The sequence below is a fragment of the Sapajus apella genome, unplaced genomic scaffold (genome assembly GCF_009761245.1).
Source record: "Sapajus apella isolate SASKATOON/1434 unplaced genomic scaffold, GSC_monkey_1.0 scaffold146, whole genome shotgun sequence".
In the NCBI taxonomy this organism is placed as follows: Eukaryota; Metazoa; Chordata; class Mammalia; order Primates; family Cebidae; genus Sapajus; species Sapajus apella.
Genome location: NW_022437086.1, coordinates 432,779 through 446,427, shown reverse-complemented (window position 1 = coordinate 446,427; position 13,649 = coordinate 432,779). Strand labels below are relative to the sequence as shown.

The window sequence follows — 13,649 nt, the reverse complement described above, 5'->3', positions numbered from 1 at the left end:
GCCTGTAATCCCAGCGACTCAGGAGGCTGGGGCAGGAGAATTGCCTGAACCCAGGAGATGGAGGTTGCGGTGAGCCGAGATCGCGCCATTGCACTCCAGCCTGGGTAACAAGAGCGAAACTCCGTCTCAAAAAAAAAAAAAAAAAAAAATTATCTTACTTACAATCAAGTGTAACAATCATTGGAAGGCTTTGTCAAATTCTTCACATATTTAGGGTTTCTCAACAGGATGGTTTCTTTTATGTTTAGAAAAGTTTTAGATGTTGTCAAAATCATTGTCACATCTTTCAGGTTTGTAGAATTTCTCACCAGTATGAATTTTCTTATGTCTAGTAAGGTGTGAAGACCGGTTAAAAGCTTTGCCGCATTCTTCACATTTGTAGGGTTTCTCTCTAGCATGAATTCTCTTATGATTAGCAAGAGTTGCGGGCCAGTTAAAAACATTGCCACATTCATCACATTTGTAGGATTTCTCTCCGGTATGAATTAACTTATGGTTAGTAAGGGTTGAAAATAAAGTAAAGCCTTTGCCACATTCTTCACATTTATAGGTATTCTCTCTAGTATGAATTCTTTTATGTCGAGTAAGGCTGGAGCACCCATTAAAAGCTTTGCCACATTCTTCACATTTGTAGGGTTTCTCTCCAGTATGAATTCTCATATGTTCAGTAAGGTTTGAGGATTGTATAAAAGCTTTGCCACATTCTTCACATTTGTAGGATTTCTCTCCAGTATGAATTTTCTTATGTCTAGTAAGGTTTGCAAACTGGTTAAAAGCTTTCCCACATTCTTCACATTTGTAGGGTTTCTCTCCAGTATGAATTTTCTTATGTTTAGTAAGGTTTGAAAACTGGTTAAAATCTTTGCCACATTCTTCACATTTGAAGGGTTTCTCTCCAGTATGAATTCTCTTATGGTTAGTAAGGGTTGCAAACCAGTTAAAGGTTTTGTGACATTCATCACATTTGTAAGGTTTGTCTCCAGTATGAATTATCTTATGTTTACTAAGGATTGAGAATAAACTAAACCCTTTGCCACATTCTTCACATTTGTAGGGTTTCTCTTCAATATGAATTTTCTTATGTTTAATAAGGGTTGAGGATTGGTTAAAGGCTTTGCCACATTCTTCACATTGGTAGGGTTTCTCTCCCATATGAATTCTCTTATGTTTAATAAGCTCTGAGAACCAGTTAAGAACTTTGCCACATTCCTCACATTTGTAGGAATTCTCTCTAGTGTGAATTCTTATATGTTGTTTTAGGTGTGAAAGCATATAAAATGATTTGCCACATTCTTTACATTTGAAAAATTTCTTTCCAGTATTTATCTTACGACTATTTGAATTTGAAAATTTATGAAAGACTTTCATGTATTTATCACATTGAAATATTTTGCTCTGGGTAGTTGTCAAACATCGGTTAAGTTCATTATAACCTCCTTTGTACACCTTACACTCATCCACACTTTTACAGCTTATTCTTAATTGTAAATTCTCATGTCCACATTTTCCATATCCTCTCAGTATCATTTTTTGGAAAGAATCTTTTATTCTGTGCTCTGGCCAAAGGTCTTCAGCAAAATGAGAACACATAACTGAAAGACATTAAAATAACAAATTACTCCACTTGCTACACTGAGATGAATATACTTTACAAATCAAACCTATCAAATTATACAAACTATATAAGCAAAATGACATAGCAAAGTACCACAGGCCCCAATTCTTTCACCGACATATAAATGTAACAAAAACATACTGACCAAAATACATTTGAAAATTTATGAATGAGTGAAGTGTGTGTCCTGCCCCAGTGTCCACAATGCAAAGAGCCAAATAAAAGAAAAAAAATAAGTTTATTACGTTTACCCAACACAGCTCTTCCTGCTCCCAATATAACACAGTGCTTTTAGAAGTAAATTGCCAACTCCTGGATTCTTATTTAAAAGAAAAATAGTAGCACACACATATTTACATATGGCTTCTAGGGACCTTTTCAGACACTGGCTATTGTGTCCCATAACATAAAGTGCTGACAGAAATGGTATTATAATTTGGAATGACAGTTTGAGTCTGCTGAAACCAAATATAAATGTTACAGCAGCAGAGAGACTGCAGTACCACAGACAGAAAAAAGGTATAGCAAATAATTACTATTAAAAAGACACAAATAAACTGCTTTAACTAAAAAAAAAAAAAAAATTCAGAAAAGACACATCCTAAGAATATATTTAAGAGACTCCTAGAATCTCTAGCCAAGAAAATTGTTTTCAGAGTATGCCAAGACAAAGCTACATTATAAACATTGTGACAGGTAGTTTTTAAAAAATATCCAAATCTCAATCAAAGATGCCATGTATACAAGATATTAGGGCAATATTTTTAGAAACAACCATAAAAAAGAAAATGTATATATTAATTTTAAAATTTTAAAATAAATTCAGTATTAGTCAATAAGTGAAACAGGAAAACAGACAACTTATTGAAAATCAGAAAAAAATGAGGATAACAAAAAATATCAAATAACAGAAATTGTGGAGGTAAAAAATACAAAAATAACAGAAAAATCCTATAAGAAAAAAATGTACAAATGAAGCTCAAAAAGAAAAATTAGGATACACACAATGATATTTATAATAAACACACATATAAGCACAATTTCAGAAGTCACAGACAAGAAAACAATCTTGTAAGCTGCAGTATAAAAATAGTATGTCATTTACAAGTATAGTCTTTTTAAGAAACCAGTGAATTTGTCAAGAAAATTTTGCAGGCAAGAAGAGAACTGTGTGATATAGTCAAAGTCATGAAAAAAATAGATATCAAGTGAGAATAATACCATCAGTAAATCTGTCCTACAAAATAAAAAGGAAAAAAAACTACCAAAATAACCAAATTCTGAAAAAGTTTATTGGTGCTGCAAATTCCCTACACATAAAAAAATGCTGAAAGCAGTTTCTTCCACTAAAAATAATGATGAAAGAAAACAACACATTATCACATAAAAATATGTAACTTTATGAAAAAGATATGCACATACATGAATAGAAATCCTTAGCATTATCATAATGGTGCAGAAAACATTAATTGTTCTCTAAAATTTGAATGATACAATCATAAAGTATTATAAATATCTATTAATAAATATCTAACATAGAAAGAAAAAATTAGCAACATTAATAACAAAATTCAGGGTAGATATAATGAAAAGAATTTTTGTATGCAAGGGAAGTTAATTTTTCTACCAGATTATAATGTATTATTGTGTCTTTTAGAGGTTTTATGTAATCCCCAAGGTACCACAAAGAAAATATCTGTACAGATATACAAGAGAAAACAGGAAGGAAGTGAAAGCATTTCAGTACAAAAATCAACAAGACACCAAGGATGACAGAAACAGAAAATCAGGGACAAAGGTAGAAGAATCAAATAAAACAATTAAAATAACATTAGTCTTTCTCTTTCAGAAAATTATCTAAATATATGTGCATGCGTGCATGCATGTGTGTATGTAAAATTAACTTTCCAATCAAAAGACATACTTTCATTAAAGGGATTTGTTAAAGAATTTTAAAAACCAAGATTCAACTTGCCTTTTTACAAGGATCAGCAGAGATCTAATGATAAACAGAGACTGAAAGTGGCATGACAAAAATAGACATTTCACGCAAATATTAGCCAAATGAGAGGTCAAAATAATATTACACAAAATACATCTTAAGTCAAAAACTGTCATATTTTATAAAATATACTTGAAGTCAAAACTCCAAAGAGACAAAGAAAAAGATTAAACAATAATAGATGCATTTACTGGGAACCAATGACAAATTTGCATATAGGGGTGTGTGTGCGCACCTGCGTGTGTGCATGTATCTCACATTAAGTTTCTAAATATATAAAGCAAATATTGTCAGAATGAAAGAAATACATAGTAGGATATTTTAATACTTCACTTTCTGTAATAAAAATGTTAAAAAGACAAAAGTTAGCAAAGAAACAGAGAGCTTGAAGGGAGTATAAAACAATTATTTCTAACAGAGGCATAGAGAACCTATGTCTCAATATCATCATGATACGAAGTCTTCTCAATACCTCATACAATCTTCTCCTTGAGAGACAACCCGGTAGAACAAAAAAAAAAGTCTTAATGGATTCTGTAAAACGAAATTTTTATGGATTATTTTCTATGATCAGAATGAAATGAGAGTACAGAACAGTAAGACGAAAAAACTGAAAAATTCACAAACACATAGAAATTAAACAATACACTCTTGAGCACGCTTCACTTCAAAGGTTAAAATAATCTTGTGAAAATGTCTATACTGTTCAATGTAATTTACAGACTTAGTGCAATGTTTTTCAAATTTCTCAATGCATTTTTGAATAAAAACAGCAGCCCCAAAAGTATGTAAAATCTTAACTACCCCAAAATCTTCAATAAAATGAACAATTTTGAAAGCATTCCAGTTTCTGATTTTGAAACACATTACAGAGCTACAGAATTATAACAATTTGGTATGAGTACAAAAGGTAAAAGTTTACCCTAGTAGAATAAAATGCAGCATATATATAAACTTTCACATATATGACAAGAGTCATTTGAATATCTGTAATCATTGCAGCATTGTTACTGAAAGCCAATAGGTAAAAGCAATGCAAATTTGTCACCAAATTACTCAGTATATATAACTTAAAATATAAAATACTTAAATATCCCCTATATTTATAAAGCAGGAAATATTCTAACAACTATAAAGTTTGATGACATTATGCAAACTAAAATGAGCCAGTCACAAAAAGACAGAGATTATATGAGACATATGAAGCACAGTTAAAAGAAGATTAAGAGAAAATTGAGTGAATTGAAATTCACTTAAGAGAAAATTGAGTGGTGTTTGAAAAGTGCCAGGAAGTGGGTAAAATTGGTAATTGTTTAATGTGTATTGATATTTAGCTTTGCAAGATAAAAACATTGTAGAAATATGTTTCATAACAATGTCAATATAATTAACAGTACTAAATTAAATATTTTAAAATATTCTATTGTAAATGTTATATTTTTGACAAGTAAAAATAGACAATAATAACTAAAAGAGACACAAAGTTACTATAGTTTTAAAATTATCTTTAAATAGAAAAGTTTTTTTCCCACACAAAAATAATATACATTGACAAATAAATGGATGTCAAAATTAGGGGAATTTTTATGACTGCTCACCTTGACAAGATTAAATAACCATTTGCAACAAATCTATACCAGAAATATACAAGTCATAAAAAGTACAAGGATAATATTTATGCAGGTAAACACATACAGAGATCATTATATTAGCAGTAGACATACGGGCTGATTCATATTTGACTTTACTCCATACTGTCTTAAATTGTACAAATACTGGCATATACAATTATAATATAACCTAAAAAATCAAAACAGAATTAACTCATGTGAGGTGGCATATCCTAAAATACATAACACAAAAATATAAAATTGCAAAAGAAAATTAAAACATGAAAAGTAAAACTTACTGGACAACATCAAATACTTCAATATATTCATTAAACAACTCTTAGAAGAAAAATATAGGGAAAAAGTAACCTAAAGGTTACTTGCAGACAAAAAAAGTCTGAGAACATTCAAATTTTGATGTAGCAATAAAATTCCTAACCAGTATACTTGATTCAAAATTAGTTTACTTTAAAAACAAGATAAAATAAAGACTTTTCAAAATGAAAGGTGACAGTGTTCATTATGTCTTGCACAGTTCCACATGAAATGCTACATAGTGCCCTGGCAAAGTGGCTTAGGCCTGTAACCTTACAGCTTTAGGAGGCCAAGGCAGTAAGATAACTTGAAACCAGGAGTTCAAGATCAGTCTGAGCAACATAGTGAGACTCTGCATATAAACAAACAGAAATGCTAAAATGAGTTCATTATTTTGGGAAAAAAACAATGATGCTGGACAGCATAAAACCATATATAAATATAAAGTTCTCTATTAAATGTAAATACACATACATAGATATTTACTCTCCTAATGATGGTGCATAAAACCTTTAAAGTTATTCTATATGACAAAAAATAAATCTCCATAAATCTGTTAATAGATATGCAATAAAAAACAATATAGTTTTTAACATCAATAAAAAACTGGAAAATACAAAAGTATAGTTTTTGTATTAAATTGATTTTGTTGGGCAGGCCTGGTGGCTCATGCCTGTAATCCCAGCACTTTGGGAGGCCAAGGTGGGTGGATCACCAGGTCAGGAGTTCGAGATCAGCCCGGCCAACATGGTGAAACCCTGTCACCACTAAAAATACAAAAATTAGCTTTTAAGAACTGTGAGACAAAGGCACCAGGGTAACCAATAAAGGAAAACTATTAGATTAACAGCAGACTTCCCAGCAGAAATCCTGCAAGCTAGAAGGGACTAGGGCCCTATCTATCTTCAGTCTCCTCAAACAAAACAATTATCAGCCAAGAATTTTGTATCCAGTGAAATTAAGCATCACATATGAAGGAAAATACAGTCTTTCTCAGACTAACAAATTCTGAAATAATTCATCATTACCAAGCCACCACTACAAGAACCGCTAAAAGAGCTTTAAATCTCAAAACAAATTTTGAAAATACACCAAACAGAACCCCTTTAAAGCATAAATCTCACAGGACCTATAGAACAGAAATATAATTTAAAAAGAAAAAACAAAAAACAAGGTACACAGGCAACAAATAGCACAATGAATGGAATGGTATCTAACACCTAAATAACAACATTGAATGTAAATGACCTAAATGGTCCACTTAAAAGATACAGAATGAGTAAGAATAACCAACAACTATCTGCTGCCGTCAAGAGACTTGCTTAACATATAAGGACTCACATAAGCTTAAAGGGGTGGAAAAAGACATTTTATGCAAATGGATACCAAAAGTGAACAAGAGTGCCTATTCTTATATCAGACAAAACAAACTTTAAAGCAACTGCAGTTAAAAAAGACAAAGAGGTGTATTATATAATAATAAAAGGCCTTGTCCAACAGAAAAACATCAGAATCCTAAACATACATGCACCTAATGCGGGAGCTTCCAAAGTTATAAAAGAATTAATTACTCCTAGACCTTAAAAAATGTGATAAAGAGCAACACAATAAGAGTGGGGAAGTTCAACAGTCCACCGACAGAACTAGATAGATCATCAAGACAGAAAATCAACAAAGAAACAATGGACTTAAACTATATCTTGAAACAAATGGGCTGTTTAACAGATATATACAGAACATTCCATCTAACTGCAGAATACACATTCTATTCAATAGCACAAGAAATTTTCTCCAAAACAGACCATATGATAGGCCACAAAACAAGCCTCAATAAATTCAAGAATATTGAAATTATACCAAATACTCTCTCAGACCACAGTGGAGTAAAACTAGAAATCAGCTCCAAGAAAAAAAAAACCTTCAAAACCATGCAAATACATGGAAATTAAAATAATCTGCTTCCAAATGATCACTGGGTCAAAAATGAAATCAAGATGAAAATTTTTAAATTCTTCACACTGAATTACAATAATGACCCAACCTATCAAAACCTCTGGGATACAGCAAAGGTGGTGCTAAGAAAGTTCACAGCCCTAAACGTCTACATCAAAAAGACTGAAAGACCTTACGAACTGACATTGTGAGGTCACGCTTCAAGAAACTAGAGAAAGCTGGGTGCCGCAGCTCATAACTGTAATCCTAGCACTTTGGGAGGCCAAGGCAGGCAGATTACTAGGTCACGAGATGGAGACCATCCTGGCCAACGTGGTGAAACCCTTTCTCTACTAAAAATACAAAAAAAAAGAAAAAAATTAGCTGGGTGTGGTGGCACATGCCCGTAGTCCCAGCTACTCAGAAAGCTGAGGCATGAGAATCGCTTGAATCCAGGAGGTGAAGGTTGTGGTGAGCTGAGATCACGCCATTGTACTCCAGCCTGGGCAATAAGAGTGAAACTCTGTCTCAAAAAAAAAAAAAAAGAAAAAAGAAAAGAAAAGAAGAGAAAAGAAAAAAAACTAGAGAAACAAGAAGAAACCAAACGTAAACCTAATACAACAAAGGAAATAACCAAGATTACAGCAGAACTAAATGAAACAGAAACAAAAAAATTACAAAACAAAGTTTTTTGAAAAGATAAATAAAGCTGATAGATCATTAGCAAAACTAAAAATAAAAGAGAAAATCCAAATAACTTCAATAAGAAACAAAATGGGAGATATTACGACTGACGCCACAGAAATACAAAAGTTCATTCAAGGCTACTAGGAGCGCCTTTACAAACATAAACTAAAAAACCTAGAAGAGATGGATAAATTCCTGGAACAATAAAACCCTCCTAGCTTAAGTCAGGAAGAATTATATACCCTGAACAGACCAAAAGCAAGTAGCCAGATTGAAATGGTGATTTTAAAATTATCACCAACAACAAAAAAGTCTAGGACCAATCAAATTGACAGCAGAATGCTACCAGACATTCAAAGAATTGGTACCAATCCTACTGATACCATTCCAGAAGACTGAGTAAGAGGGAACCCTCCCTAATTCATTCTATGAAGCCAACATCATGCTAATATCACAACCAGAAAAGGACATGATCAAAAAAGAAAACTACAGACTGATATCCCTGATGAACATAGATGCTAAAATCCTTAACAAAATACTAGCTAAATGAATCGAACAACGTATCAAAAAGATAATCCATCATGATCAAGTGAGTTTCATACCAAGGATGCAGAGATGGTTTAATATATGCAAGTCAATACGTGATACATCACATAAACAAAGTTAAAAATAAAAGTCACATGATCATCTCAATAGATGCAGAAAAAACATTTGACAAATCCACCATCCCTTTATGATTAAAACTCTCAGTCAAATTGGCATACCAGGGACATACCTCCATGTAATAAAAGCCATCTATGACAAATTCACGGCCATCATAATACTGAATGGAAAAACGTTGAAAGCATTCCCTCTGAGAACTGGAATAAGACACTCTTCTGTTTTGTTTTTTTCTTGAGCTCTTGTCATTCTTGTTGCCCAGGCTGGAGTGCAATGGCGCAATCTTGACTCGCTGCAATCTCCACCTCCTGGGTTCAAGTGATTCTTCTGCCTCAGTCTCCCAAGTAGCTGGCACTACAAGCACCCACCACCACGCCCGGCTAATTTTTTTGTATTTTTAGTAGAGACAGGGTTTCACTGTGTTGGCTAGACTGGTCTTGAACACCTCACCTCAGGTGATCTACCTGCCCCAGCCTCCCAAAGTGCGGGATTACAGGTGTGAGCCACAACTCCAGGCCCAACCACCACGCCTGGCCCTCACCACTCTTCTTCAACATACCACTGGAAGTCCTGGCCAGAGCAATCAGACAAGAGAAATAAAGGGCATCCACATCGGTAAAGGCACAGTCAAACTGTCAGGGTTTGCTGGTGATGTGATCATTTACCTTGAAAATCCCAAAGATTCCTCCAAAAAACTCCCAGAACTGATAAAAGAATTGAGCAAAGTTTCCAGATACAAGATTAATGTACACAAATCAGTAGCTCTTCTATACACCAACAGTGACCATGTGGAGAATCAAATCAAGAACTCAACCCCTTTTACAATAGTTGCAAAAATGACAAATACTTAGAAATATACCTAATCAAGTACATGAAAGCCTCTAAAAGGAAAACTACAAAACACTGCTGAAAGAAATCATAGATAACACAAACAAGTGGAAACACATTTTATGCTCATGAATTGGTAGAATCAGTATTTTGAAAATGACCATGCTCCCAAAAGCAATAAACAAATTCAATGCAATCCCCATCGAAATACTACCATCATTCTTCACAGAATTAGAAAAAACAATTCTAAAATTTATATGGAACCAAAAAAGAGCCTGCATAGCCAAAGCAAGACTAAGCAAAAAGAATAAATCTGGAGGCATTGTACTACCTGAATCAAACTACACTATGAAGCCCTAGTCACCAAAACAGCATGGTACTGGCATAAAAAACTGGCACATAGACCAATGGAGCAGAATAGGAAATACAGAAATAAACCCAAATACTTAAGGCCAACTGATCTTTGAGAAAGCAAAAACGTAAAGTGAGGGAAAAAAAACCCTTTTCAACAAATGGTGCTGGGAAAATTGGCTAGCCACATGTAGGAGAATAAAACTGGATCCTTATCTGTCATCTTATACAAAAATAAACCCAAATAAAGAACTTAAATCTAAGATCTGAAACTATAAAAATTCTAGAAGATAACACTGGAAAACCCCTTCTAAACATTGGCTTAGGCAAGGATTTCATGACCAAGAACACAAAAGCAAACACAATAAAAACAAAGATAAATAGCTGGAACTTAAAGAGCTTTTCCAAGGTAAAAGGAACAGTCAGCAGAGCAAACAGACAACCCACAGAGTGGGAGAGGATCTTCACAATTTATACATCTGACAAAGGACTAACATCCAGAATCTACAATGAACTCAAACAATTCAGCAAGAAAAAAACAAACTAATTAAAAAGTGGGCTAAGGACACAAACATTTCTCAAAAGAAGATATACAAATGACCAACAAACATGAAAAAAATGCTTATCACTAATGATCAGGGAAATACAATCAAAACCACAATGCAGTACCACCTTACTCCTATAAAAATGGTCATAATCAGAAAATCATAAAACAGTAGATGTTGGCATGGATACGGTGATCAGGGAACACTTCTACACTGCTCGTGGTAATGTAAATTAGTACCACGGCTATGGAAAACAGTGTGGAGATTCCTTAAAGAACTAAAGGTAAAACTACCATTTGATATAGCAATCCCATTACTGGGTATCTACCTACATGAAAAGAGGTTACTGTTTGAAAAAGATACTTGCGCACGCACATTTATAGCATCATGATTTGCAACTGCAAAATCATGGAACCAACTCAAATGCCCATCAATGAGTAGACAAAGAAACTGTGGCATATATATATAGGATAAAATACTATTCAGCCATTAAAAGGAATAAATTAATGGCATTCACAGTGACCTGGATGAGACTGGAGAAGTAACTCAGGAATGGGAAACCAAACATTGTATGTTCTCACTGGTATGTGGGAGCTAAGCTATAAGGACTCAAAAGCATTAGAACAATACAATAAACTTTGCAGGGTCAGGTGGGAAAGGGGCGAGAGATAAAATGCTACAAATAGGGTGCAGCATATACTGCTTGAGTGATGGGTGCACCAAAATCTCAAAAATTACCACTAAAGAACTTACTCATGGTAACCAAACACCAATAACCTATGGAAAAATCAGATTAAAAAAAAAAAAAAAAGAGTTCAAGACCAGTCTGGGCAACATGGTAAAACACTATCTCTACCAAAAATATAAAAAACTAGGGATGTGATGGCACATACACGTAACCCAGCTACTGGAGGGGCTGAAGTTAGAGGATTTTCTAAGTTTTGAAAGTTGAGGCTGCAGTGAGCCATTATTAAGCCACTGCAAACCAGCCTGGTTGACAGAGGCCTTATCTCATTTATAAATAAATAAATAACTAAGATGCCTGGGCAGCTTAAGTAAAAACGCATACAGTATGTTCTCTATAAGAGACTCATTTTATCATTGAGTCAAATAGGCTGAAAGTAACAAAATTTTAAAAAATCTGTATTTCACGTCAATAGTAACCACAATTGGGTGAGATGGTCATCATTATATTAGACATAATATGCTTTAAGTCAAGTACTTGGCCAGGCATGGTGGCTCGCGCCTGTAATCCCAGCATTTTGGGAGTCCGAGGCAGGCAAATCACTTCAGGTCAGGAGTTTGAGACTAGCCTGGCCAAAATGTTAAAACCCTCATCTCTACCAAAAATACAAAAATTAGCCAGGCATTGTGGTACACACCTATAATCACAGATACTCAGGAGGCTGAGGCAAGAGAATCAGCTGAACTAGGGAAGTGGAGGTTGCAGTGAGCCGAGATCACACCACTGCACTCCAGCCTACACAACAGAGACTCTTATCTCAAACAAACAAACAAACAAACGAACAAACAAAAAACACAAGCAAACAAATCAAGTTTTAGCCTTAGTCGAAGACTGATATTATATAATGGTAAAATGAATCAATTTACCAGGAATCCATAACTATCATATTTATCTATATGTATGTGTATGAATAACATCAGGTCTCCAAAATATAGAAAGCAAATATTGACAAAGGTGAAGAAAGAAATACATAGCGACATAACAATTGTAGTTATCAAGACCCATTTTCAATCACAGATAAAAAATTAAGATAAAAGAGCAATAAGAAAACAGAAAACAGGCATTACAGACTGTATTGATTATTTTACATGTAGTGGAATACCTGAAAGTAGATTTATAAAGAAACATGTTTATCTGGCTCACACTTTGGCAGACTGTGCAAGAAGTGTGTGGTAGCACCTGCTTCTGATGAGGGTCTCAGGAAGCTTACAATCATGGTGGAAGGCAAAGAGTAACTGGACATATCAAATGGTAAGAGACAGAGCAAGTGTGAGGTGAAGGAGTCACTTCTTTTAATGAAGCAGCTTTCATTTAAATTAATAGAGTGTAAATTTTCTGATTACCAAGAGGATCATGTCATGCCATTCTTGAGGAATTTGACCCCATGACCCAAATACCTCCCACCAGGTCCCATATCCAACATTAAGGATTACATTGCAACATGAGGTTTGGAGAACAGGAACATCCATACCATATCATAGACGAACCAGGCTTAACAGACTCATAAAAAAAACTTTTCAGTCAAAAGCAACAGAATATACAATATTCTTATTTGCACCTAGTATATTCTGTTAAAACACATAATGCGTCATATTAAATTTAACAACACCAACTGGGTGCAGTGGCTCATGCCTATAATTCCAACACTTTGGGAGACCAAGAGGGGAGAATCAAAAAAGTTTGAGACCAGCCTCGGTAACACAGTGAGGCCCTGTTCCTACTAATAATTTTTAAAATTAGCCAGACATGATAGTGCATGCCTGTAGTGCCAGCTACACAGGGGGGCAGCCCAGGAGGCTGAGGCTGCAGTGAGCCAAAATTATGGCACTGCCCTCCAGCCTGAGTGACAGTATCCTGTCTCAAAATAACAATGATAAATAAATCTAGGAACACCAAAATCATACACTGGTATTTCCTTACAAAAATTGAATAAAACTAGAAATTAAAAGCAAGGTAAAATTGGAAAATCCAAAAATACATGAAAACGAAACATGCGGGCTGGGTGTGGTGGCTCAAATCTGTAAACTTAAAACTATGGGAGGCCAAGGCAGAAGGATTGCTTGAGCACAGGAGTTTGAAAGTAGCCTGGGCAACATAGTGAGATCCTGTCTTTTAATTTAATTTAATTTAATTTAAAATAAAATAAAACAAAACACACTCTTTGACATATTTTTGCTCAAAAATCAATTTCATTTTGTTAAGATGTCAACATAACCTAACTTGGTAGACAAATTCAATACAATCTCTATAAAAATTCCAATAGCACAGGTTTTTTTTTTTACAGAAATGTTTAAAATTTTAAAATTTGGGACGATCCAAGATGGCCGTTTAGGAACAGCTCAGGATTGCAGCTCCCAGT

General features: G+C 34.1%; 1 protein-coding gene across 4 annotated transcripts in view; it reads right to left on the bottom strand.

Annotated features, from left to right (window-relative positions):
- The window catches only part of LOC116540901 (zinc finger protein 680), a 68,442-nt gene that overhangs the window by 24,603 nt on the left and 30,190 nt on the right, over window positions 1–13,649 (bottom strand). For 2 of the 4 annotated variants that reach the window (XM_032264709.1, XM_032264710.1), the window contains exon 4: window positions 159–1,592. In XM_032264709.1, coding sequence (XP_032120600.1) covers window positions 256–1,592 — 1,337 coding nt within the window. In that variant the 3' untranslated portion in view covers window positions 159–255. The remainder of the gene's footprint in view (window positions 1–158; window positions 1,593–13,649) is intronic. The other 2 variants (XM_032264712.1, XM_032264711.1) reach the window with 2 other exon arrangements.